The 26,666-nt window shown below is 48.3% G+C and overlaps 1 protein-coding gene across 4 annotated transcripts in view; it reads right to left on the reverse strand.

Annotated features, from left to right (window-relative positions):
* Positions 1–26,666, reverse strand: part of CUX2 (cut like homeobox 2) — a 254,098-nt gene that overhangs the window by 68,247 nt on the left and 159,185 nt on the right. For 2 of the 4 annotated variants that reach the window (XM_032876291.1, XM_032876293.1), the window contains exon 3: positions 25,570–25,617. The exons of the other annotated variants lie outside the window; for them this stretch is intronic. In XM_032876291.1, the coding sequence (XP_032732182.1) occupies positions 25,570–25,617 (48 nt within the window). The remainder of the gene's footprint in view (positions 1–25,569; positions 25,618–26,666) is intronic. 4 annotated transcript variants of the gene reach the window in all.

Here is a 26,666-nt window from a genome sequence, read left to right on the forward strand (position 1 = left end):
GCCGGTCTTTCTCTGCAGTAGCCGTGGGGATGAACAAAGATTCTTGATTTAAAATAACAGTGAAACTATTCTGTATGATGGTGGATAGACGTTATGCCATTTGTCAAAACCCACAAAATGTGCAACACAAAGAGTGACCCCTAATGTAAAGGATAGACTTTAGTTGATAACAATGTATCAATGTTGGTTTAGCAACTGTAACAAATATACCTCACTAAGGGAAGATGTTAGGGGAAACAGGGTGGGGGTGAAGAGAAGAGGGAGTGTATGAAAGCTCTAAACTGTCTGTTCAAATTCTAACTGCTCAAAAAAAAGTCTATTAACTTAAAAAAAAAAAGTAGTAGTGTACGCGTATAAAGCAGTTACTCTCTGCCAGGCACTGCTGAGTGTTTCCCATATTAAGTCATTTAATCCACACAATAGCTCTATGAGATTAGTATCATTATCTTTCTCATTTTATCCGTGGGGAAAACAAGCATCAGAGAGGTGAAGTAATTTGCCCGAAGTCACACAGCAAGTGGCAAGGCTATTTCACACCCTGGGCTCCAGAGTCTACACCTTAGCTGTGAGAGTAATGGGGTTATCACTGAGTCCTCACCCAAAGCCTGTCCCACTCTCCATGGGATATGGTTGTGTAAGCATCCCACCATGTTCATGGGGGTCACAAAATACATTAGACTAGGGGTCATGAATGGTGGGGTCCAGGGCCAGATGCACCCCAAGGGCATATTTTCTTGGACCCTCCAGTGTTTTAAAAATATTTGAGGCATCAAAATTCATCAAGTTACACACTTAAGATTTGCGCATTTTACCGTATGTAAATTACACCTCCATAAAGTACTGTGAGCATGAAAATATGTGCATATATATTGAGCCAGCATTTAAAAACCAGAAGAGATCCAAATTGCTGGTTTCTCTTGGAAAATAGGATCTGGCTACCCTGGGCCTACGTTTCCACTGACAACCATCGCCTGAAGCCAACTAGCTGTCTCCTGCTGAGATAAGCTGGGGGGTCTCAATTCCCCCAAGCCTCCCGGCCTCCTGCAGTACAGGTGTGGGCCTATCTGGACCCCCAAAGGCATCAGCATTTTCTCTCTGTCCTAGACAGACACTCCTTTCCCCCCTTGCTTTGTCTTCACCACATTCTTCTTGAGTTCTGTCCCCTTCCTACCTCCTCGCCCTCTTCAAATTGTGATTTTGCAGTCTGATGAAAACCAGGAGTGAAGGGCAGAGTGTCCCATACTGGTCCTACTTCTCGCTTCCATGCAGCCCTGTGTGGCTGGCAAACCGCCTTTCCCAAATGCACCAGGATCTTTGTGTGAGCCTTCCATGGATTACGTACGGAATGGTCAGGCCCTCCCACTCAAGTCCACCCGGACTCAGAGAAAAGAGGCCATTTAGAGCATCTGGATGATTCTGCTTTCCTGGAGGTGAGGGACTTGTAGGCAAAGTTGAGAAAGAACTAGCAGGGCTTGGCAATCTGTATATTCTGGTGAGAGTGGTGAAGCCAAGTCGGGCCTGGAGAGGAAGGGGTGAGTTCACAAGTCGGGGGGAGAGAAGAGCAAGGGGGTGCATGCAGCAGAGGCTTAATAAAGGCCTGGGGCTTCAAGGAAAGACCACAGAGCACAAGGCTGAGTGACCGGGGTCTGAAGCCTGCATCCCTGGCTGTGTGACTCTGAGCCAGTCCCTGAACTCTCAAAGTCTCAGCCTTCATAACTGTAAAATGGGTACAATGATATGAAGAGCTACTGGGGCATCCAATCAATCAAGGCAGTGAAAGAGCTGGCATGGTGCTCACTTAGCTTGCTCTGTATGAATGTGCATGGGATGGTTATGAACATCCTTTCTTGACCTGTGTGTGCCTCCTTTCTCCACTTAAGAGATCAGCTTGGCTGTGAAGGCACAGCAGCTAAAAGAAAAGCTTTGTTCACTCTTAATACGGAACGAAGATGGCCAAGTCATAGATGGTTCTGGGGATTTCTGGGCAAAGGGTTCCAACAGTATTAGAAGTTGATGCTTTCCACAGGGAATGTGGGAGGTGGAAGCTGCTGGAACAACAGGGCCAAAGCCAAATTGCCAGTGTGGGCAGAGGGTCAGGGATGCCAAGAACCACCCCAGGCTGCCCCTCTGAAACAGCCACCAGCACCCTCTGAAATGCGGAGCGGTCCAGGGGTCAGTGCGCCCAGCTCCAACGACAGCTGCTGCCTCCTGAGCCCACTCAGTGGCCCTGAGCTGGGCCCTGAGCTCTCTCTGCCCCATGCTCCATCAGCCATGTGCTGTGGCATCCTTGCGCTGAGAGGGAGGACTGTAGGGGTCCCAGGTGGCTGCGAGAGGAGAGATTGTGGAAGTTCTCCAAAATGCCAGCTCCGAAGAGCAGAGTTAAAAGAGCATGCATGCCCTTTATGGAGAGGCGGCCACCCAAATGTCACAAAGCACCACCCTGCCTGGGCTTTTAAATATAGCAATGTCCTTTCTGGATGTCTCTGAGGAGTGTGACTCGAGACAGGCCCATGAGGCCTCAGCTGGACACTCAGGGCACTACTCAGCCGGGGCCACTCTGCCTGTAACTTCCAGCCATGGTTCTCAGGGGCCGCTCAGCTTCCTGAAGGAGGCTGATGTCATTCCCAGTCCCTCTTACTTCTTTGTGGCCCTGAGAGGCTGCCGGCCGTCTCTGAGCCTTTGTTTCCATATCTCAGCGATACAGTAAAGATTAAAGGTGATATGCATTAATATTGCTCAGCTCACAGACTGGCAAACAGATGGTGCATAATAGAGGTTGATTCTACTGCTACGCATTATGATCTTCAGTGTGCCAAGCACTATGAGGGAATGATGAACCCCAAACCCAGCCGACAAGTCCTAGAGTAAGAGAGACAGACCATGGAAAAGGGCAGAAAGCAAGAAGCACTTTGGAGAGAGAGTCAAGGAGGGAGTGGCTTATCTTGCAGGGGCACTGCCTAGAGGAGGGCTTCAAGGAGGAGGCACTGGCTCACAAAGGCTGAGCAGGTCATTGATGTGCAGAGGATGGAGAAGGTTGTGAGTGCCAAGGTGGGAGGTGAGAAACAGCCTAGAGTAATCAGACAATACTCATTGCCCCTTCCTCCAAGTCTGAAGTAGCAAACAGGGGGTCCGTCTGTGGTCCAAATCCCCTCATGAACTTGGTTTTGTTCAGGTTTAAAAAAAATGTTCATTTTTAGCCAACATTTAAAAATCAAGAGGTTTTTACATAAAAATCGAGATTTCCAGCTTGTCTGGAAAAATTAGTAAACGTGGCCACAGCAGGCTTACATTCCTGCATAACAAGACTATAAAACAACCCCCCCCCAGAAAGAATAGCGAATACTTACTGAGTACTTAAAGTGTGCCAGGCACTGTTCGTGTTTCACACACACACTAAGTCTAAAAATGCTCATCATAGGGTGCCTGAGTGGCTCAGTGGGTTAAAGCCTCTGCCTTCGGCTCAGGTCATGGTCCCAGGGTCCTGGGATCGAGCCCCACATCGGGCTCTCTGCTCAGCGGGGAGCCTGTTTCCTCCTCTCTCTCTCTGCCTGCCTCTCTGCCTACCTGTGATCTCTATCTGTCAAATAAATAAATAAAATCTTAAAAAAAAAAAATAAAAATGCTCATCATAAAAGCCCTATAGGGCAGGTGCAGTGATGCGCAGTACTAGCAAAGGTTTAACACCTGGTTATGTGGTTGGGGAAGAAAGGCCCTGTTTTGTAGTATTTGCCAATTTCTGTGGCATAAATATTCCCACTATGGCAGATTTCAAGCAACCTCACTGACCAAAGGAAGGCACTGTAATGAGCCCCTCCAGCACATCAGTGGTAGGTGAAGGTATTGTTTCTAGTCCCCAGAAGAGGAAACAGAGGCACAGAGAGGTCAAGACACTTGCTTAACGTCACACAGGCAGGAGAGTGGGCAGAGCAGGGATCTGGAGACAGGCAGCCTGGCTTCCAAGTTTGTGCTCTCAGCCTACATTCTGTGCTGCAAGACCAGACTTCTATAGTCGGCTCGAGCTGGGCAGAGGCCACTCAACGCAGGCTTGCCTCTCTCCACTCCTGTCATCTTAGCTGTGTCTGCATTGCTCATTCAGCTTACCTGCGGGGCCCCTGTATCCCTGCTTTGGGGTATGAAATGGCATCCTGCCCCCAACATTTCCCCCTACTCTACTGGGAACCTCAACAGGTACCTGGACACAAACAGAAGGCACCCAGGGTGGGGGACAACCAGCTTCTTTTCCTCTATCCCAACCCCGTCCACTAGCACCTGGCACAGAATGCCAGTGCAAATCTTTAGTTCAAATGATCTCTTCACACTTTCTCTCATTCTCTCTTTGCCAGGGGCACTAACAGAATCAATTTAATGGAAGCAATTTTTCTCTTCCCCTCTTCGCCTTCCCACCACCCCATATGACAAAACTTGGGAAAAACCTGATTTTTAGGGGGAAAATATTAAAAAAAGCAGTTCACTTTAGGTTAGACATGCAAAGGTTGCTGCATCCTCTGTACTTTGTTGGGGGAAGGCGCTTCTGTTTTTCAGGGGGAGGGGGCTCAGATGGGGAACCCCATCTTCTTTGCTGTTTTCTCAAAGACAGGCAACCCTTGCAAAGCCCCCGATAACTCTCATCCTCCCAACTGAGACCCCAGGATGGCAGCAAATGAAGGAAAGTCATATGTTTGGTGGGAAACGTGGAAATAATCAAGTGAGAGTAGATTCATGTAAATAATTTAATTACCATGCACAGCTATGAAATCTCTTGGTTTCCGCTTCCATTATTAATGATGAATGTTAACTATCAGAGGACATTGGCTGAGGTTTCTTGACATACTGGGGGAAGGGGCTTAGGTGTCCCCAGGCAGCCATACCGGGCTTGTCACTGATCAAACTGCTCCCTGCCTCCAGCTGACTCCCATGCCCATCCTGGGATTGACTGGAAGGTGCGTTGTGTATCTCGTGATGGAAGCGCCCAGCACCAGCTACGGATAGACTTACTGAAAACACAGAACCTAAATGTGATCAAGTCTCCAGTCCAACTGCCCGTGCACAGCAAACACAGGGGACAGACGAGCAAATCAGACCACACCATGGGGACACAACTAGAGCTGAGGGACTTACTCAAGGTCCCACAGCTAGTGGTGGAACTGGGACTTGAACCCAAGTCCATGAGCACAGCACTCTCCTGAGACCACACGAGGGGCTAGAGAAAGCACAGCTGGGCTTGCCAGAGGGTGGAACAGGGAACCAGAAAGGCTCAGAAGCAAGGAAGGAGCTTTTGCTACAAGGGGCAAGGTCTCTCATCCTGTTCTTTGTCTAGGCCAGTCTCAAATTCAGACTCCTGAGATAATGAGTATCGTTGGCCTTACTTGAGACCAAGGATGGACAAAGGTGCAATCAGCTGTGATCAGGGCAAAGTCTTGAGGAAAAACGGTCCAGTTACTTCCACACGTAAACTGCCCCCCCCCCAAAAAAAACTGGGGATGGAAAAGGAATTTACAGATGAGAGGAAGTAGTGTGGCCAGCCTGTCCCGGGGGCTTTCCTGGTTTTAGGCCAAAGACTTTTGTACCTCAAGACCTTCCCAGCTTTATAACCGGAAGTTCTGCAGCCCAGTCCAACCAGGACAGCTGGGCCCATCAACCAACCCCAATGGGCCCTGTAGGAGTCGTGACATGGACCAAAAAAAGATTTAAAAAACGGAGGAGCCAATCAGGGACACTGAAACATCACCTGGATATTAGGGGATACCGAGAAACTACTGTTAGGAAATAAACAAGTAACCACGTGTGGTAGGCATGTTAATAGACTTAATTGTGGCAAGAGAGAGACACATAGCCTGAAACTAATATAAGTTATATGTAAATTACATCTCAATTAAAAAAACTGTTAACAAATTTTAAGTATCTGCAGGAATTAGTGACTCTAGTACGGTGAAGGATGAGAGGAGAGAGAGAGGTGGGCAGTGGGTGTTAGCATAAATGGACCAAACTGATAAGAGGTCAGAAGAGGCCTGACAGCCAGCTTGCCAGGCTACGATCTTCCTTCTTCCCCTGAGATGGGCCACAATGTTGGTACTGAGGCATCTTCCCGTCCACAGCTGTGACTGCATCAGGGGCCGACACTGGTCTCAAGCGAGGCTAATGATCTTGATGATCCCAGAGTTTGAATGTGAGATGGGTTGCTTTTGATTTGTTTGGGATCAGTGGTGGGGTGAACCCAGGGGCTGAGATGGCTGTTATGGGGGCCACCTTCCATCGATCATGTGTGAGAAAGCTGGCCTAGGGAGGCAGGGTGAGGGTCCTTGCCCCTTGTATAGCAGAAGCGCCCTCCTCGTTTCACAGCCCTTTCTGGTTCCTCGTCCACCCTCTCGGAAGCCCCGCTGAACTTTCTCTGGCCCCTCATGTGGTCTCAGAAGAGTGCTGTGCTCATGGGCTTGGGTTCAAATCTGAGCTCCACCGCTAACTAGCTGAGGCCCTTTGGCAAACCCCTCAACTCGATGAGCTACAGTTTCTTCTGTAAAATGGGGAGAATACCAGTTCTTCCCTCACAGGACTGCTAAGAGGATTCAGTGGCACAAATGTGTGCCTGGCGTACAACAGATGTCCCATAAATATCATCACAGTTAACACCGTAATACATTCTCTTTGTGAAGGCTAGCTTCAGTGGATGTTTGTTTTTTTTGCAATCTAAGGTTTTCTCTTAAAACCGGCCTCCCAGCTCCCCTCGACATGGACACCTCCCACTCCAAAGTTTGGGTGGAGCTGGGGTTCTCCTCTCCCCTGCTCAGGCCTGGGACAGAACCTAGACGGAGACAGAACACAGACGGAGGTACTGGATGGCTCCTGATGGGCCAGGATCCCGTTGTTGCTGTTCCCCCACCCTACTCATTACAAAAAGCAACAGGCAAGGCAAACAGATGGCTGAGAGATGGCTTTTTCCCTCTCCTCCTAAATAACAAGGTGAAAAAAAAAAGGGAAAGGAGATGAACAGATTTCTACCGTCTAGATCAAAGAGAAATGGCCATTTTCGCTGATAAACTTCACTTAGATGCTGTCCCCGCACCCAGGCATGTGATCTCCTGGGGCGGGACTGGGAAGGGTCTGGCTTGCTATTGCCTATCGATGTATCATTAATTTCTTTTTGTTTCCCGCTATGGCGTACACCCGACTCAAGGTGAGAGAACGCAACTGGGCTGCGACTTCTCAGATTGATAGATTGCGTTTCTGTGCTGGGTCCGTTTCATGCTTGGTGACTTTGCAGCAAAGCAATTATCACTGTGGAATGCATAATGGCCTAATTAATAACTAATGTCAGGTTGGCCTCTGAGCCATGATTATACCTTGGCAAGCCAACTTTTTTTTTTGTTTAAACATTCCAGGAGAAAAATATTATTATAATTGACTGGTTAAATTGTCAAAGTGTCCCTACCCCGTGGACACAGGGTGTAGTGGGAAGCACGTAAAGCCTGGAATAAAAAGAGGTGTTCTGCCGCCAACTGGCTGTGAGACCTTGCTCAGCATCTCAGCATCTCTGCGCTTCAGTGTCTGTACCTGTAAACAGAGCCACCTTTCTGGAACTGAGAGGGATACCTGTGTATATATATATTTTATAATATATATGTGGGCTATGTACCTCTTATTTACTGCTGTATCCTCTTGGCATGGCACACAGTAGATGCTTACTAAATAATGGTTAAAGTAAAGGACTCTGAAGCCAGACTGCCTGGGTGCAAATCTTTCTTCTGCTCCCTCTGAGCTGTGTGACCTTGGGCATGTTACCTAACCTCTCTGTACTTCATTTCTCTCATTTGTAAAATTATGATAATAACATCTACCATAAGGTGGTCATAGGAATAATGAGTTGGTATCTGTAAAGTGCTTAGAATGTTGCCTGGGACAGGGAAACCGCCATGGTCATGTCTGCCAATCTCTCTATATGTCAACATTCATGGAATAAATATTCATGTAGCACCCACTGTGTGTCAGGCTCTGTGTGGGACCTGGGAACATAATTGTCTACAAAGTGCTCCCTCTTTCCTTTGGTTAAGTGGGAGGGACAAGCATTATTTGAATAATTAGAAATATATGTATTTATAAACCATGCTAAATATTGTGAAGGATGCTGTGAGTGTAAGGAACAGGAAGTGTGATTAAATTGGGGATATCATAGAGCCCCTCCTGAGAAAGTGACATCTGGACAGCAATCTGGAAGACGCGTAGGCATTAGGTCAGTGGTTCTCAGCAATTGCGCCCCTCCGGGGACACTGTCTGCAGGCATTTTTGGCTGTCCAACTGCAGAGGGAGGTCCTTCTGGCATCTAGTGGGTCCAGGCCAGGGATGCTAGTCCGCATCCCACAATGCACAGAATGGCCCTCACAACACAGAATTACCTGGTCCAAAATGCCCAATGTGCCAAGGTCAAGAATCCCTGCATGAAGTGGACAAAACTGGTGGAGTGAGAGCTTCAAGCAGAGGGAAGAGCAGGTACAAAGTCTCTGGGGTGGGGAGGGCAAGTGTTCAAGAACGTTCATAAAGGATGCAAAGAGGGAAGGGGAACAGGGTGAGAGATAAGGCAGAGGCTGGGGGACCAAGCGCCTCATTGGTCAGAGGATTTCTGGATTTCATTCCGGGCTCCAGTGGAAGTTACTGGAGGGTTACAAGCAGAGAGGGATACCATGTGTTATCTGCCTTCTTAAGAGCTCACCTGGGCTGTTGGCAGAGAGCACTGGATAAATTAATTTGGATAACAATGGGGCTGGATTCTGTGATATCAAATTTTCAGAAGAGGCAGAGATGTCAAAACCTCATCCCTGCCCATTAAAAGAACCTTATCCAGAGGGGATGGCAGAAAGGCCCAGGGGGCACAGGTGAAGATAGGGACCTGGAGGACTAGGACGGCTCAGTCAAGGTCACATTTGGGTGGAGCCTTGAAGGACAAGCAAGGATTTGCTGGGAGCTTATGGAAGAAAAGCATTCTGGGAGAAGGGAACAGAATGTGCAAAGGTTCAGAAACCCTGCACGACAGCTCTCTGTCCAGGATAACTCAGAGTCAAGCTATCTGTAGATGGGGATCAATACAGTGACCTTTGTTTTGGATACTGGAAAAGTTTTTGCCGCTTTTAGAAGGCAATGTGTTTTTTGGCAATTATTTGGTATTTATCTTTGTAATTATTATAGGAAAGAAAATTAAAGCAGAGAGATTTAAAAAATCTATTTATGACTCAAAGATCCTCCACAAGTGGCAGATCAGAATTTGAACCCAGGTCTCACACAATTAAGTAAAACATAAAACAAATAAAATGTTCTGGGCATTTCTATTGAACCAAGGTGAATCAGGCTGTAGCCACTAATCCTTTGGGTTCTTTGAGACTCTCTCCTGTCTCAGGGCATGAGGTTAAGAGCTGGGCCTGGCACTTCTTGGGGCCCAGAGTGATGCCCAGAGTAGACTTATTTACCTCCCAGGCACAGCTGATCTCCAAAACAGAAGCTCCTGGGTCTTCACCCAATCTCCTAGTTGTTTGACCTTCATGCCTCAGTTTGCTCATCTCTACAATAGGCACAATAACAACCCCTATCCCAGAGGGTTGCAGCAATTCTGTTAAAGGCCCATACTTTTAGAGGTTCTGGAAGAATGCCGGCATATACAGAGCACTCAGGAGGGTTTGGCTGCTACTTTGGCTTGCTGATGTTGTTATTAGTAATAGTATCCTCACAGCCTGCAGAGTGTCTGAGGACCCCACTGGTTCAGCATCTGCCCTTTCTTAACCTAGCTTTGGTCTGACTCAATAGGAAAAATGATGGTGAGAACAAGGACCGTTTCATGAGCACCTACTATGTGCTAGGCATAATCTTACAGAATCCTTCAACAACAACCCCTATTAGGGAGGGATAATATTACCCTTGTTTTCCAGATGAAGGAGCTAAGGCTCAGGGAGGGCAGATGACTTGCCCGAGGTCACACAGCTGGTGAGAGGCAGAGCCAGGTTGAGTCCAGAAGTCCCTGGATCCTAGAGGCTGGGTGTTCAAACCAACTGGGATTGTTTTCCCCAAACCAGCTCTGCCTCTGGCTCTTCTGCTAATGCTGTCATGCCCTGTTGCCCTCCAGAGCTTGAGACCCAGGCCCTAGATCTCCATCTGCCACGTCAAGTCTGGGCCCCACCTCCAAGCTCTTTCATACCAGCCTTGTCTTTGCCACTCTTCTGCCCCTGCCTCAGGACAGGACACCACTATTGCTGTAGGTCTCAATTGCTCCAGATTTTGCTTCTTGAGTCAATCACCTCCATGCCAGATACCTCCAGAGGGGTCTTTCTAGAAAAGGCTTCTGGTGCTGCTGTCCTCATACACCAAAAGGAACTCTGCAACCCCTCCTCTGCCCAGGGGGCGAAGCGCGGACTGAGCCCAGCACTCAGGGTCCCTCTGTCGTACTCCAACGTCTTCCCTAGCCTTGTCTTCTTCCCTGATGCCCATGGATCATAGCTCCAGAGAGGTTCAGTGGCACTGTCACTAAATGACCATCTCATTTCATCCTCATGACAAACCTCTACGGTGGGCACCAATTTACCGATGAGGAAACTAAAGCTTGGAACGAGGGGAAGTGACTTGCCTGAGATCACCTCTCTAGTGATCCAGCTGGGGCTCGAACCCGCGTCTGCTGATGCCAAGGCCTGTGCTCTTCACCGCCACACCTCATTCTCCTCTTCGTGCTCCATCCTATCCGTCTTCCTCACCTGAGCACAACTTCGCCTCCTCCCGGAAGTCTTCCCTATTGCCTGCCTACAAAGTCATCACTTTCTCTGCGGCACACGTAGAACGTTTTCCTCCTACTTCCCTTCTGCTTCATTTCCTAGTGGACTGTGAATGTGGGCTCCTCAGGAGTGGCTTGGCCTTCTTGTTGGACAGAGCTCATGTCTTCCCTTAGCCAGTCTAGTGCAGAGCAGGACACACAGTAGGGGCTTTATAACACCTGCCAAATTATTGAACTCATTCCTTGCTCTTGCTTTTGTGCCCCCCACCCCCGGATTTGGAAGACCCTTGAATTCCATTTCCTAATCACCTATCCCAAATGCACTGATCCTGCTGTGGACCAAACTCTGTGTTCTGGGCTCCATCCTGTTCTCCAGCAGCTAAGGAGGGAGGTACTTCCTCAAGCAGGGAGTCCACAGGGGAGCAGACAGGGTTATGCGCTCACACAACCCTGAGTTTTTCTCCCCTTCTTGGGCACACCGTGTTAGACTATTGTTTCAGCCTCCCTTGAAATTGGACATGGCCTTGTAATTGAGATTTGGACAAAGGAATGTGGGCAAAAATGATGTGGCCACTTCCAGGTCTGGACCTTGAGAACCTCCTAAGAGATCTGCCATGTTTTCCTTTCCCCCCCTGTATCAACCAAATGAAAGGGACTCTGGAACACAGTAGAGGACAGAGCTAGAAGATAGGACATGCCTGGGTCCCTGAATGACTATGGTGAGTCACCTTCCCCCTATCAGCCAGCACTAGATTGTGATGTGAGAAATAAACTCCAGCTGTGTTTGATGTTTCTATAGGAATGAGCCTACTAGGATTCATGCTGACACACATGGGTTCAAATCCCAGCTCTTCTCGATAGCTAGGTGATCTTGATGTCTCAACCTCTCTGAGACTGTTTCTTCCTTATAAGGAAAAGCAATCATCTCTACTTTAGAATTTCCTAGATTATTCCACAACATCCCAGATGTCAGATAACCAGCATGGAATGTGGTACCCAGGAGAAATGGAAATACCCTCCTGCCCCTTGGCCCCACCTCTGTGTCTCAGGGCAGGGTCTCTGCTTGGTTCTAGGACATAGGATTTGGCTAATTTTAATCTTTGTTGGTACCCACTAGTATTTGGTTTTATTTATTTTAATTGTTATTATTTTGTGCTTGTGCTGGGAATAATTTTATTATAGGGCAGGAGTTTATAAACCTCAGGGAGGAAATAAATATGAGAACTTTGTCTGCTGCAGTGTAGGCTCCAGGGCCAGGAGGGAAGAGAGTGGAGAGACTTTAGGAAATGGCCTTTGAGGATGGGGAGGCAATGAGTACCAACATGCCAAGGTGAGCCTGATTTAAGGTGATGCTGTGCTCGGCAGGGTAGATCTGGAGGTGGACAGATGCCAGGGCACAGGTGAGGGCCTGGGGGCTCAGGATACCTCTCCCTGGCTTTTAGCCCGGAAGGTCTCACTTCCCTCCCACCTCAGGGCATTTGCATATATTGTTCTTTTTACCCAAAATGCCATTCTTCCCTTCCTGGGGTTTTAGCCACACTCTAATGTTCCTACTCTTGCTTTAATTCATAGGTCACTTCCTCCCAGAAGCCCTCCCTGACAACCCAGGAGGCTCTCATAGCCCCACGGAGCTCCCTGTAACAGCCCCTGCTGCAGATGTTAATTATACTATATTTACTTGCTTTGTGAGTGTCTGAATTATGACTGTCATCTCCCAGAGGGTCACCTCTGGGAGGGAATGGACTTTGTCTTATTTGAGCCTGTGCCTAGAACAGTGCTTGGCATACAGAAGCGTTCTGCAAATATTTGCTGAGTAAACAAATGAATGAGTAAATCGATTCAATCTCTTCCACTCCCTATACACCTAAAAGCAGGGGTCAGCAAACTTCTCCAGTAAAGGGTCAGATAATAAATTTCTTTGGCTTTGCAGGCCATAAAGGTTTTGTTGCAGCTCCTGAACTCTGCTGTTGTGATATGAAAGCAGCTATAGATGACACATAAATGAGTGAGCAGGGCTGTGTTCTTATAAAACTTTATTTATACAAGCAGTCTTTGGCCCAAGGGCCATCGTTTGCTGACCTCCATCCTAAAGCCTGCCCTGTTCTTACTTAGTACAAGGATTACTTCTGGTTCTGTGCTGGGGGCTACCCTGTAGCAGTGTGCAAAAGCCGAGTGTTAAATTTTCAGGAATTTTGCAAGCTGGTTGTTAAACACAGCCATTATTAAAAATTAAATCAAATGAACCTATAATTATAATAAATAATTTATATTAAAAATAACGATACTAGAAATGGATGAATCTTGAGGACATTATGCTGAATGAAATTAGCCAGCCACATAAAGACAACAACTGTGTGATCCCACTTACATGAATTACTTAAGAGTCGTCAAAGTGAGATCCAGAAACGAGTGTTGGTTGCCAGCCGTGGGGAATGGGGAATTCTTGTTTAATGGGTACAAAGTTTTAGTTTGGGAAGATGAAAAGAGTTCTGGAAATGGATGTGACTATGGTTGCACAACAGTGTGAATGTACTTAACGTCACTGAACGGTACTTCTAAAAGCAGTAATACGGTCAATTATAAGTTATGTGCATTTTGCCACAAAAATTTGGGAAAAAAGGAAATACATATTCAGTACTCATTACTTTGTAATTATTTGATTGCATTTCACTCATCTCTATGCTTTGAGGCTACTCACATCTATTATGTCTGCATGGTGAGCGGTGCATCTTTTCCCAATGCCATGCTGAGAGGATTTACACTACAGAAAGTGGCAGATGACACAAGTCACTCACCCCTTGCCATTGTTCAGCATTGACAAGCATGCCCTGGTTATTTTCCCTGACAGCCTCCTCCAATAGATGGTGAGCCTCTAGGGCAGAGCTCCTCAAACATTAGAATCACAAGCAGAAGCTTTTAAAACTCTGATTTTCATAGCAGCAATGTCGCAATAGCCAAACTATGGAAAGAGCCTTGTTGTCCTTCAACAGACGAATGGATAAAGATGTGGTCCATATATACAATGGAACATTACTCAGCCATCAGAAAGGACGAATACCCACCATTTGCATCAACATGGATTGAACTGGAGGAGATTACTCTGAGTGAAATAAGTCAAGCAGGGAAAGATAATTACCATACGGTTTCACTTATTTGTGGAATATAAGGAATAGCATGGAGGACATTAAGAGAAGGAAGGGAAAAATGAAGGGATGGGAATCACAGGGGGAGATGAACCATGACAGACTGTGGACTCCAAGAAACCGACTGAGGGTCTTAGAGGGGAGGGGTGGGGGATGGGTTGGCCCGGTCATGGGTATTAAGGAGAGCACGTATTGCACGGAGCATTGTGTGTTATATGCAAACAGTGAATCATGGACCCTACATCAACACTGATGATGTACTGTATGGTGACTAACATAACATGATAAAAAAAAAAATCCTGATGCCCAAGACTCATACCAGACCAAGAATGCCAGCCACTCTGGGATGACTCCCAGATCTCGAGGTTTTTTTTTTTTTTTTGTAGTATTTTTAAGCTGTCAGGAGATTCCTTTGGGCAGCCAGCGTTGAAAGCCAGTGGGCTGGTCTAAGGCTGAGCATCTCAAACTCCAGCGTGCCTGTGAATCACACCAGAGGACTTGGTTCAAGGGTAGATTCTGAGTCAGGAGATCTGGGGAAGGTGGGAGGCTGAGACTGCCTTTTCACTGCACTCCCAGGTGATGTGGATGCTCCTGGCCCACGGACCACACTTTGAGTGGCAAAGCCTTAGAAGGAAAGATGCTGCTGGTCAGTCAGAGGGAAAGGTTTCCTTTCTGCCTGGTGACCACATGGCAATCTGCGTGTCTCTCTCCCACCACCCCTCTAGTAAACACAGTGAACAGAGTTACAAGAACCATTTTACAGAGCAGAAGACTGAGGCTGGTGAAGTGACATGCCCATGATCACAGAGCCAAGGAGCAGTGGTGGGACTTGGATTTGTTTTTTTGAGATGCCAAGTCCAGTGCCCTTGCCTTCATCAACTGCCTGATTGAGGCCACTCTGGGTATGGGGATTAGATGGACTCGAAGCTGCATCCAGGCCTTTCCTTTCCTTGGCTGTGTGACCCTAGGTGGGTTTCTTAACCTCTCTGGGTCTCATTCCTGATGCTCAGGGCACAGAGGGGCAGACTGTGATACTGGATGCTTGAGGGCCTCTTGCAGGGCTCGCCTCATGGAGGACACCCACATCCAGGAAGGTTCCTTCTCCAGTACCTAAATCTGGGGATGACACTTCAGGGGCCCCACCTTGGCAACAACCCTAGGGGCTCATGCAGTCTGGCCCTCTGCCTCTCAGCTAGATCAAAGGGAAGGCAGGATTGGGGCCATTCTGGGTGCAACTGCATTTGCCTTGGCAGCATTCAGCTCGTCTGTCATTAGTTAATACACTGCTGGAGGATTTCAGAATCAGAACATTGCCATAACCATGGTCAGTGCTTAGCCTCTGACACGGCTCTCAGTTTTCTTTGCACCAGTCATTGCTTTAAGCCTTTTATCTATAACCTCCTCTGAGCCTCATGCTTACCTTATAAGGTATGTATGAGTCCCATTTAAAGATGAAGAAATCAAGGCACACGGAGAGAAAAATAACTTGCTCCAGGTCACTTGCTATGCGAGTAGCATGGCAGGGATTTGAACCCAGGCTGTCCAGCTCCAGAGCTGCTCCTAACTGCTGCACATACTGCCTTTCAAATAATTTATGTGCAAGATGTAAATGCACCATGTCCCCCACTGTACTCTGAGTGCCCCAGGGCCAGAGGCCCTGTCTCTCTTGTTCCCTGCCCCACAGTAGGGGCCCTCAATAGGGTATGCACACAGTAGAGGCTCAAGAAATAGTTTTGGAATGAGGGAATGAGTGGTCTGGTTTAAACTCTCCCATCCCACATCCTGGCCACGTGAAACTCAATCATAGCCATGACTGGCAGTGGTACCAAGGGGCGTGTTCCATCTGTCTCTCCTACTAGGCTCTGAGTGCCATGAAGACAGGAATAGGATCTGGGGTGCTCTCTGCCATATCCCTAGAGCCTGGCACTCACTCTGGTAAACAGCAGGGGCCAAATAAATGTCTGCTGGAGAGTGAAGTTCTCAGTGGAACTGAAAAGGGAAGCAGGGGTGTGCATATGTGTTCCAGGGATGCTGGATGGGGAGCAGCGATACCAAATAATCATGATTCTACAGTCCCACCTCTGGGAAGTTCACACCACATTGAGTTCTTTATCTGCATGGATCCCTGGGAGGATCCCTATTTTATATTTATTACTACCCCTATTTTATAGCCAGGGAAACTGAGGTTCACTGAAAACCCTGCCAAAGGACAGAGATTTGAACCTAGGTCTGTGCATCTCTCAGCTTATGTCCAAGGGCACCTGATGACTAAGTAATTTGTGTTCACCCTCTCACTGTCAGGACTTGGCACAGTTCCTGGCACACAGCGAGTGCTCAACTATCTCTCTCTCTTTTTTTTTCTTTTATTCATTTGACAGACAGAGATCACAAGTAGGCAGAGAAGCAGGCAGAGAGAGAGAGAGAGAGGAGGAAGCAGGCTCCCTGCTGAGCAGAGAGCCGGATGTGGGGCTCGATCCCAGGACCCTGGGATCATGACCTGAGCCGAAAGCAGAGGCTTTAACCCACTGAGCCACCCAGGTGCCCCTCAACTATCTCTTGAACATGAGTGAATACTAATGCTCATCACCTCATGTTGGGGCACATAGTAGGTGCCTGGCACATAGTAGGTGCTCAACAAACATCTACTGGATGGATGCATGCGTGACCGTGGGAATGGCCACACGTCCCATGACGGCATTGTGGGCCTTCTGTTGCAGCAGCTTCTGCTTTGCTCCCTGCCATTCCCCAACCCCGGGCAGATCTGAGTGCTAAGAGACACTGGCTGACAGTGCCACAAGATGGATGCGTGCCCGGCGGCCTCATCTCCCCACCGACTGGCCCTGCATGGCCTTCCATAATGCAGTCCATTAAAAGGCTTGTAAATTTTCATACACGAAAGCCTACCATGGCGTCAGCATAGACTAATTGTTGTTAAATGTGCGGGAATGTTACCGCCACGCCGCTGGAGCGATCACTCTTCCCAGTCCGGCCCAGACGCCGACCCATTCCTCTGCAGGCGGAAAGCTTACAACGTTTGCACAAGGCCAAAAAGCAATTCGTGTCAAAAAGATCAATAATATAAAAATAAAGCATGAGAATTCTAGTTAAAGGGAATGTCATATAAATATGTGGTTCACGTCCATGATTCCAAGATTAAAAAAAATCAATCAATATCGTTCTTTAGATGATGTTATTTCTAATGAGAAATACCCGGAACAACTGCAAATAACTGCTTAACTGGGGGGAAAAAAGCATTAATAATTTACTTTATAAGGCATATGATACCGAGTGAAAGAGGATCGCTGCTGGTTCTTAATTTGGTTGTAATGCAGCGTGACAGATTCAATGACGCTTTGGCGGGTTCTTAATATTAAATTCAGAAAGATGTTTAGCTCATTCTGAGTTTTACCCCAAGCTGGGCAGGGTAAAGCCAAAGGGGCAAGACTCGTTATGGGAGCCAAGCAGGATCTCACCATCATGATTATTAAGTCATCAAAGAGGAGACGGTTGGGAATGTGTGTGCATGTGTGCAAGCCAAAGGGCAGTGGGAGGGATGGAAGCCCTCACTGCATCTTGTAAGCGACACCCTGTTTACTGAGCAATTACTATATGCCACACTCTGGGCTGGGTGTGCAGACCTGGGTTTGAATCCCAGCTCCTGTGATGGGTCAGGCTTCCCTAGTGGATTCTAGCTGAAAAAGCTCAGTGAGGTCACATCTGAAAGGCAAGCATCTGGCTGAGCAATGAGGCCCTCCCTGGCCCTAACCACCTGCAGGTGTCCAATTTTAGCCCTCAATCTAGAATTTATATCTTCAGTGCTTCCTGCAGCTCCAGGCCTCTGTTCAGCCCTTCAAGCTGAGGTTTGCCTCTCCCATCCTCTGCCCTGCTGGTGAAGAGCTAAGTGAGCTCAGGCCAGCAACCCACGTCTCACCTGGAAGAGGGGCCGATACCAGCAGCGCCTCTCTCACCTGCTGCTGACAGGTAAGGACGCATGAGACACTTTGCTAAAGGCTCAGTAAATCTGCTGGCTGCTGAGCCTCAGTGACCTCACGTGAGAAATGGGTGAGACCAGAAGCCTACACATGAGGCTTGTGGGAAGAATAAACGTGATGACACAAGTCTCAGCTCACCCATGTGGAATGCCGACTTATGTTCAAGGAGTGCACACTATGCACTGGGCTTTATTCCCGGGGCTTTTCAAGTATCGGCTCAACCCTCGCATCAGTCCCATTAGGTGGGTATTATTATTATTTCCAAGAAAAGCAAGAAAACTGAGGTCCAAAGAGACTGAGTGACTTGCCCAGGGACACACAGCCAGGAAGCAGAGAGCTAGGAAGTAAGTTAGTGCCAACCTGGCTCCAGAGTCCATGCCTGCCCCCTAGTGCTTGTCTTTCTCAGTGGGTTCTGGTTAGCGAGGCCATTTCTTCCTGATCTTGCTGGCTGGTCAAGACTACATGCATCTAATGTCAGTTGTGGCCCTAATAAACCTCACTTACAAACGGTCATGCCAGTGCTCAGAGCCTCTTGACAAAGGGTAGTTTGGGGAGCAAGGGAATTAGGAGAGCAAAGATAGCTGGAAGAGCAAACAATGTAAAAAGGCCAAAAAAGGGGGGCGCTGTAATTAAATTTCAGCTCAAAGGGAAGGGCAAGAGTCCTGTAGGTACATACAGAACAAGAGGAGAGCATAGGAACCAAGTTACAACATGGCTTGTAGGGCCGCCTGGGGGATTGTGGCCCCGGGCAGGCAGAGACAGGTCTATCTTAGGTGAGCTGAGCCATGAGGAACCCTACCATGCCTTCTCAGGCAGCTTGGCTGCAGGAACACAGATTGACCTCCTTGAAATCTTGTCCTGGGTTAGGACCTCCTTCCCTGCCCATGAGTGCCTGGGAGGGAAAAAAGATACTCAGCGTTTGGGGCTGGAACAGGTGGTGTTCCTTCAAGCCAACAATGATTTCAGGCTTTGGGCACTGGATGGAGGTGGTGAATAAGGGGTTCAGGTAGAGGGTACAAGAGGCACAGTCTCCTCCTCTCAGTCATCTCTGAAAGGCCAAGCACACCCTACCTCATGCCACTTGATTAGCAGTTGGGAAGGATCCTATTGAAACCTGAGTCTGACCTCATCTGCTCTAAAGTCTCCTATGGCTCCCACCCAATTCTAAGTCAGAGCCAAAGCCCTGGAAGCAGCCCCAAGGCCTGAATGATCTGGCACCTGGAAATGTTCTGCTGGGTAAGGGCTGTGCTGTGAAAGGTGGCGGGGGTGGGGAGTTGGTTAGGGAGGGCTTCCTTATTCCCAGAGGATCTGACACTTGAAAGGAGTGAACCAGGCAAAGGGAACAGCAAATACAAACACTCTGAGGCAGGAACAAGTCAGGCTGTCCGCTTGCTGATGGGAGAGGCAGGCAGGGGCCAGTCAGTGGTGGGACCCAATGACCTGGGGTTTCTGCCCTAAGGACTTTCATCATCCTACACCACCCTCCTGGGCCTGAATCCATGCCCCCATGCTTCCCTCCTGCCACGGGTGCAGACCGAGGCACTGGATGGGTGCTGGCCACCTCCTCTGTGAGCCCTTGGTTTCCTCAAACGTAAAAGGGAATAATCACAGAACCTCTCCCTGACAGACATATTATGGAAAACACATGACATAACCATTAGAAAGTGTGCAGCATATAGTAGATGTGCAAGGAAAGTCACGTGGAGAGACTTCTCTAACAAATGCAAGGTTCACCTTTAGTGCCAAGGCTGGCTGCTTACTAAATGATAACAGTGGACAATGAGGCTTTAGTGTCACCCAGATCAGGAGGTGACACCATGGGCATCGTGGCCCAGGTCTGATCAACCACAAGATCTGGCAAGCCGATGTGGGCAAAAGAAGGAATTTCCAGTTGTGTGCCCATCTCAAAATGAGAGGGACTCAAGGGAGACAATGTTGGCACCTTTGGCCTTGGTGAGGCCTGCAGGGAAGGTTCTGGAAAGCTTCGAACTACAGCAGGTCATAATATCTTATATCTCTGACCATTGTGGCACCCCTCATCCCATGTGAATTGGGGGATAAGCGTCCCCATCCCACTTCAGAGATGACATAGTAGAGGATATCTGAACGGACTACAGTTAAACATATTTACTTGCTTCGTGATTGACTAAATTGTCCACTCACCCAACAAACATCCACAGAGGCAGAGCCATCAAGCTGGAGGTCACAGTGCTCTGCTTTGCCACCTACATGAGCTGCAGGGGAGGCAGGGAGACTCCATCTTTTGCTTTCTTGCAAATCTCTATTTCAACACTACCTCTCTGCTCCTCCATACACAAACCTTCCACTGGGTCTGCTCTAGACTCCTTTAGCCATGGGGTTTGTCTCAGAGTTGTACCTCAATCCCATCAGAAGAAACACAAAGGAGAAGAGACAAAATCTTCCAAACTGTTGACACTCCCCACCTGGGCGTCTGCAGGGCAACATCAGGCACTTTGCTCTGGGAGCAACCGGCCCTCTCCCTCTGGAATTGGAGGGGCGGGGGGGGTGGCGGCGGGGTGGCTGTGCTCTCCAGAGATGAACGCCGAAGAACTTGGTGCTGGGGGAAATGTTTTGAGAAGGCTGAAATCTGCTAAAAGGCTGAGGGAGGGGAGGAGAAAGGGGAGGAGAAGGTGGAAGAGAGAGGGGAGAGGAGAGAAGCAGAAGAGAGCTGAGCATCAGGGGAAAGAGGGGAAAGAATTTGGCACTCTGCGAATCCTGGCTATTCTGGTGATCTACTGCTGTGTAACCAGCCGCCCCAAAATGGAGTGGCCCAGAGCAATTACTTCTTATTATCTCTCATGCTTTTATGGGTTGATGGGGCTCAGTTGGGCAGTTCTCTTGTCATCTCTCAGGCGATCACAGCCAGGTGGCTGCTACAGCTGCATTGCCTGATGGCTCCACTGGGCTGGATGGCCAACATGGCTCCTTGACTGGTGCTGGGGCCTTGGTGCTCCCAGATCTTCTCTTGCATATGGAGTCTCATCCCTGAGGGCCTACATACAGGTGGGGCTAGAAGAGGCAAGAGATAGCACTGCCAGTCTGCTGAAGGCCTCCACCTGCTACTGGCAGAGGGTCACCTCCATCAGGCGAATTCAAAGAATGGAAACACAAGCTCCATCTCTTGTGGGGGAATGCCAGACAGAATGCAGTTATGCAGGGCCTGGGAGGTAGTGTGTGAGGTTCAGCAAAGAAGCAGAAGCTCTGGGAGGAATCAAGAGGCCTCCCATGAGCTCTTGACATGACTGGGCATTATTTCGATCACAGGGACTGAATGAACCCCTCGTGACATTCCTTAAGGGCAGCGATGGTATCTCACCATCTCTGGACCTTCCACAGCTTTCGCTTGCAGCCTGGCACATAGTAAAGGTTCCAGGAGTATCTGTTAAGTGGACCTGTGAGGCGCCCATTAGAAATGCGGCCTTCTGGGACTGACACAAATACTTGCCCTCCCCCACATCAAGAAGCATCTAGTTGATTGCCAAGTCAGGACCTTCACTGTGTCCAGCACCTAGAACACTACCTGGTATGCAATAGGGATTACGTAAAGGTTTGTTGAGTGAAGAAGTGATTGCAGGGATTCAACCAATGATGAGTATGTCTCTTATAAGTGGTACCTCGGTCTCATCTCTAAGCTCTGAGAGGGTGGTCATGCCGCACAAACTCCCTTGGGTCCTGAGAGGACAGAGAGAGCATATCTTGGCTCCTTGCCACCAAACACCCCCCTCCATGATGAGAACCAATGACTCGCCAGCCTCTGACAGAGGATCTCACTGAACTCACGCAATCCTAGGAGCTGTCATGAGGAAACAGTGGCTCAGAGACGTGAAGGCACCTGCCAATGTCACGTAAGTTTGTCAGTGTTTGGGTGGGACTCAGGCCCTGGGTGTCAGACCCTGGGGGGTCACAGGAAGCAGCAGCCCCCATGGGTCTCAAACGGCAGTGTTTCCATCAGGCCCTGGTTAATGTGTCTGTTCTGACTCCGCCAAAGGGTTTTCTATCTCACAGGCCACATTCCCTTCCTGGTGGAAGAAGAAGGAAGCAGAGAGAAAAAAAAAACCTTGCACCTTGCAGTGGCCCTGCTGTCTTCCTGGTTGGGCCAGCACACACACTCCTTAGAAAAGTTTCACCTCTGGTTTAGCATAACAAAACTTTTAATTTAGATGTTTTCATCTCGCTCTCCAAGTAAAAATAAGTTTAAAATAATGACTGTAATAAATGAAGGTAATTAATTGTAGTTTGTTCCTTTACTGTCTAGTCAGCTTAATTTTACCTTTTCAACTAATAATGAGAAAATAATTTTTGTGCTCGGAGGGTTAATGATATGTAACTGCGAGAGCTGCTAATTGCATGTTGCAATCCATCCATCAACAACCCCATCTGTGCGACTTGATTATGTTTGCTAAATTATTGCTTTGAATTATCTTTCATAAAGCAACTTTTGTAATTAGCGGGGCTTTCGTCTTGCTCTTTTCTCTGCGCGCAAGGATATTCAAACTTTGGCCATTTCAAGCTGTCTCCATTAAGCCACCTTCTCTGGCTGTCTTTGTTTCCCTGAACAGGGGGAATCAAGACTGTCCTTTAAGCAATCAAGGCAGAGAGAAAAACCTTCCTTGATTCACAGCAGGGCAAATTCACTTCCTCTCCACACCCCTCCCGCCAGCGTGAGTGCGCGACACACACACGCACACGCACACACATACACACGAGAAAGAAAAAAAAGGCCACACACGTACAGAATGAAGAGATAAAGAGGATGCCCAGATTCTTTATACGCCACGACCGGTGAAGTGAAATTAAGGAATGAACTTGAACATGTTATATTTCAACAAGAGGCTCACACTGGGGAAGAAGGAATGACGGGTATGATATTCAGCCCTGGCGTTTTATGGGCTACTTTATGTGACTTGAGATGGTGTTTGCCTCAGGGAATATTCCTGGGAGGTGATTAATGTCCACTTGGGAATCCTCAGCTCTGAGCCTGGAGCCTGGTGGATCGCGAGAGGGAAGCGGCATAAAGGATGAACCCTCATTAAAAAAATTAAAATGAAAATCAAATTTGGATTATAAACGGCTTGTGCGTGAGCAGTTTGTTCTGGACGAAGAAGATGCTTTTTATTAACACCTTTCTTTGGCGCCGTTTCTCCCCTGAGGCACGGGGAGGGACCTAGCAGCTGCGACGGATTAGTCAATAGATCATCAGGAAAGCAGGGGTTTCAGGAATAAAACTCCAGACAAATGTAGTCTTTTTGGTACATTAAAGGGACGATGAAAAGCCCTCTTAAGAAAATTAACGAAGTTATTTGGAGATCCTCAGCTATTAAAACAGTGCAAATTCAACATGCCACATAGTTTTGGAAATGAGAATTCAGCTTCGTCTTCCCTTTCCGACCCACTAAAACTTTCTCTCTCTCAGTGAGTTACTGAATACCAGACACTGTGTCAACTGCCTCTACCCTTCATTCTTTGAAACCTTACTGCTAACTCCATTTGTCAGAGGAGAAAAGCTGAAGCTCAGAGAGGTTAAGGAACCTCTCCCCAGCCACACAGCTAGGGAAGCAGCAGGACTGAGATTCAGGCCAGGCCGGTCTCAGTCTGATTTGCACGAGCTTTCTGCCACGTGGCACTGGGGTATTCTCTGGATCATTATCCAAACGTTAACACTGAACTCTTTCTCCTATTGAAAAGGTGATGTGGGGCGCCTGGGTGGCTCAGTGGGTTAAGCCTCTGCCTTCAGCTCAGGTCATGATCTCAGGGTCCTGGGATCAAGCCCGGCATCGGGCTCTCTTCTCGGCGGGGAGCCTGCTTCCCTCTCTCTCTGCCTGCTGCTCTGCTTACTTGTGATCGCTCTCTCTGTCAAATAAATAAATAAAATCTTAAAAAAAAAAAAAAAGGTGATGTAAGTCACGGCTGTTTCCTTCAGGGATAGCAAGCCCCCTCTTTTGGAGAAAAGCCTTGAACACATACTCAGGAAAGAGGTAGATTCCAGCCCAAGACTAGCAGAGGCACTGGAGGTGATGGATAACAGGAATAATAAAATAACCAGGACCACTAAAATAAAGCAATGTTCTAAGCACGCTGCTCTTCTTCAGTCATGACCCTATGAAGGAGATAGAATTATTACCCAGTTTTACAGATAAGAAGACAAAGTCACAGAGAGGCTAAGGAACTTGTCTACGGTCAAACAGTGAGGAGCCGGCAGAGGCAGGGTTCAAACCCAGGTTGGCTCCGGAGTCTGCTCTTTACTGCCCGGCAGCTCTCTGTGTGCCAGGCATTGCATTATTTCTCGGTTCTTAAACAACACAGAAAAGATCGGGGGTGTCTTTATTCCCATGAACACATAGGGAAACTGAGGCTTTAAGTGGCTAAGAGAAGCTCTGTCCATACCAGCCGAATCAAGGGCACAGCTGAGAAAGTGACGCTCGGTGCCTATCTCTGGGCTGCCCTGAGGGATCAGCTGCCTGAGAGGGCTTGTGTGCTGAGAGCCCCTCATGGGACCAGGGCCTGGCAGATGGGAACCTCTTTTTTAAAAACACAAAGCCATGACAACAAATTCCCAACAATATTGGTCTTTCTGGTATGTCCCCCCAGCTCCCGCCCCAGCCCGCCGCCATCCCCTTTCAGATCAGGCACCTCACAACCAAATGAATCAATACTGGATGGCCCTATAAATAAATAAGCACATCAGTCAACTGAGTAATAAAATGAAGGGATGAAAAATATGGAAATCAGCGACATTTGTGTAAATCTAGTTATTGTTTACTTTAATATTGCCTTATGCGCTTACGCGGTTCCAAAGAGACAGATTTAAAGTAATGTGGCGCTTGGCGGACGACAGACTTAAAACACATCTCCACCGGAGAGCTCGGAGAAGGGCCAATCCTTCCCAGGTCCTGCCTAAATCCAGGGAGACTGAGAAGAGCCCCCCTGAAGATGGAACATTTGACAAACGGCTTCCCCTTCCACTACCCTGCCTCAGCGTAACTCCATTCTCTTCCCCACCTGCCTCCCTTGCCAGCAGGACAAGTGGACATTTTCAGAATCCTGGTCGCAAAGTCAAGCCAAGAGGAGTGGGGGAGGTTCAGCCCCGTGACAGAGCTCCAGAAGGCCAGAGAAATAACCGGCTGAAGACAACCCAGCTACTGACGAAGGAAATCGGGACCAATGCGTTGTCAGGAGAGAACGTTAATAGGGTTGGTTTTATACTCAGATGGTGGGTCAGTAGAGAGGATTTCAGGGTGGGCTGGTGACTACTTGGACTTCTCTGCAAGACCACTTTAGAGAATCAAAGCCAAGCAGAATGCCAGGGGACAGCAAAAGTCACCGACTTCAAACCTCTTGATTTTAAAAATGGGAAACCAAGCCTGGAAGGTGAGGTGGTTTGTTCAAGGTCACAGAAACTGTATATAGCAGAGCTGCTGTAAGGCTGGACAAAGTCTAGGGAAAGGGAGATTTCTTGGGGCCAGACACAGAATCCCATCCAACAGAACAGAGAACCCGTTCTGATCATGTCACCACTGGCTGATCTGGAAAGAATGGGGTGGAGTTTGCAGTGGGGATGGGCAGGTTTCTCCCAAGCTGCCAGAGGCTGCTGGCTTCCTCTGGCAACTCCAGGGGGGACAGGAAAGGGAAGCAGGGAATGTTTCTGTGCCATGCCATGGGCCTTGGGTCTTACCTCAGCTTGGAAGCTTTTTAATACAGGAGCCACCATCTCTCTGATTTCCTGAAAAAGAGATCAGCGAAGAGTTCACCACAGTGCCAGGTGGGATACCCCCGTGGCCCCTGCTTGCAATGCACTGTTGTCCCTCAGGCCAGCACTGCCCAAAGGTATCCCGTGGGACGTGTGCTCCATGGGATTTCCTCAGGGTTTCTCATATATACACCTACACACAGACACATGCACGTGTACATACACATAGGGTGCCAAGCCAAATCAGCCTAGGAAATAAAGTTCAACATCAAGTTTCTTCCTGCAGGACTTTTTGGAGCCTTTCGTATAATGCACATTGGGAACTTCTGGAAGAGGGGGGAAGGAAGGAGTACTTCCCAAACAGATCTGACCAGGGAATGTTTTTTCACGCAAAGCGCTCACGGGACTAGTGGTGCATTCTGTGACTGACACTTGCTGAAGAGGTGGGCTCCACTCTCCACACCCAGCAGCATGTCACCAAAGTCCCTTCATAAACACCTTCTGTCCTTCAAACATTTGCTCAGAGCTGTTTCCTTCAGGTGGCCATCTCTGTCTCCTTCCCCACCCAACTGCCCTTCTCTGGCAAAGACTCCATTTTACATTTTAGCAACATCACTTCTGTACTTGTCTCTCTTTCTTCTCCAGAACGTACGGTTTCTGGCACCCCCCAGTGCCCAGCTCAGAGGAGGGGCTCTGTAAATGTTTGATAAACTCTGTGGTAGTGGGCTGTCTTCAGAAGGGAGTCTCCTATTTCTGGACCCTAAATTCCTGCCTTTCACAAGTGACCATGAGGTTCTCAGCCCCAAGGGCTCCCTTGGTTGGCTCCTGTGAGTTCTCCCCAGCACCGCAAGAGGGAGGCCTTTTAGAACCTAGTGTCACCAAGATTCCAACCCTAAATGCTTCAGTTTCCTGAGACCCACGGGTGTGACTCCATGACTGCTGTCAGTCACATCCCACAAGAGACCCCTGCGGAAGGAGGAGTTGAGGGGGGCTCCAGAGCGTGGGGAGAGGGGACAGTAGAGAGAAGCAGGGAAGGAATACGTGGGCACAAGAATACATATGTTCAGGTGAAGAATAAATCC

The sequence above is a fragment of the Lontra canadensis genome, unplaced genomic scaffold, assembly GCF_010015895.1.
Source record: "Lontra canadensis isolate GAN:19392208 unplaced genomic scaffold, GSC_riverotter_1.0 scaffold58, whole genome shotgun sequence".
NCBI classification, from domain to species: Eukaryota; Metazoa; Chordata; class Mammalia; order Carnivora; family Mustelidae; genus Lontra; species Lontra canadensis.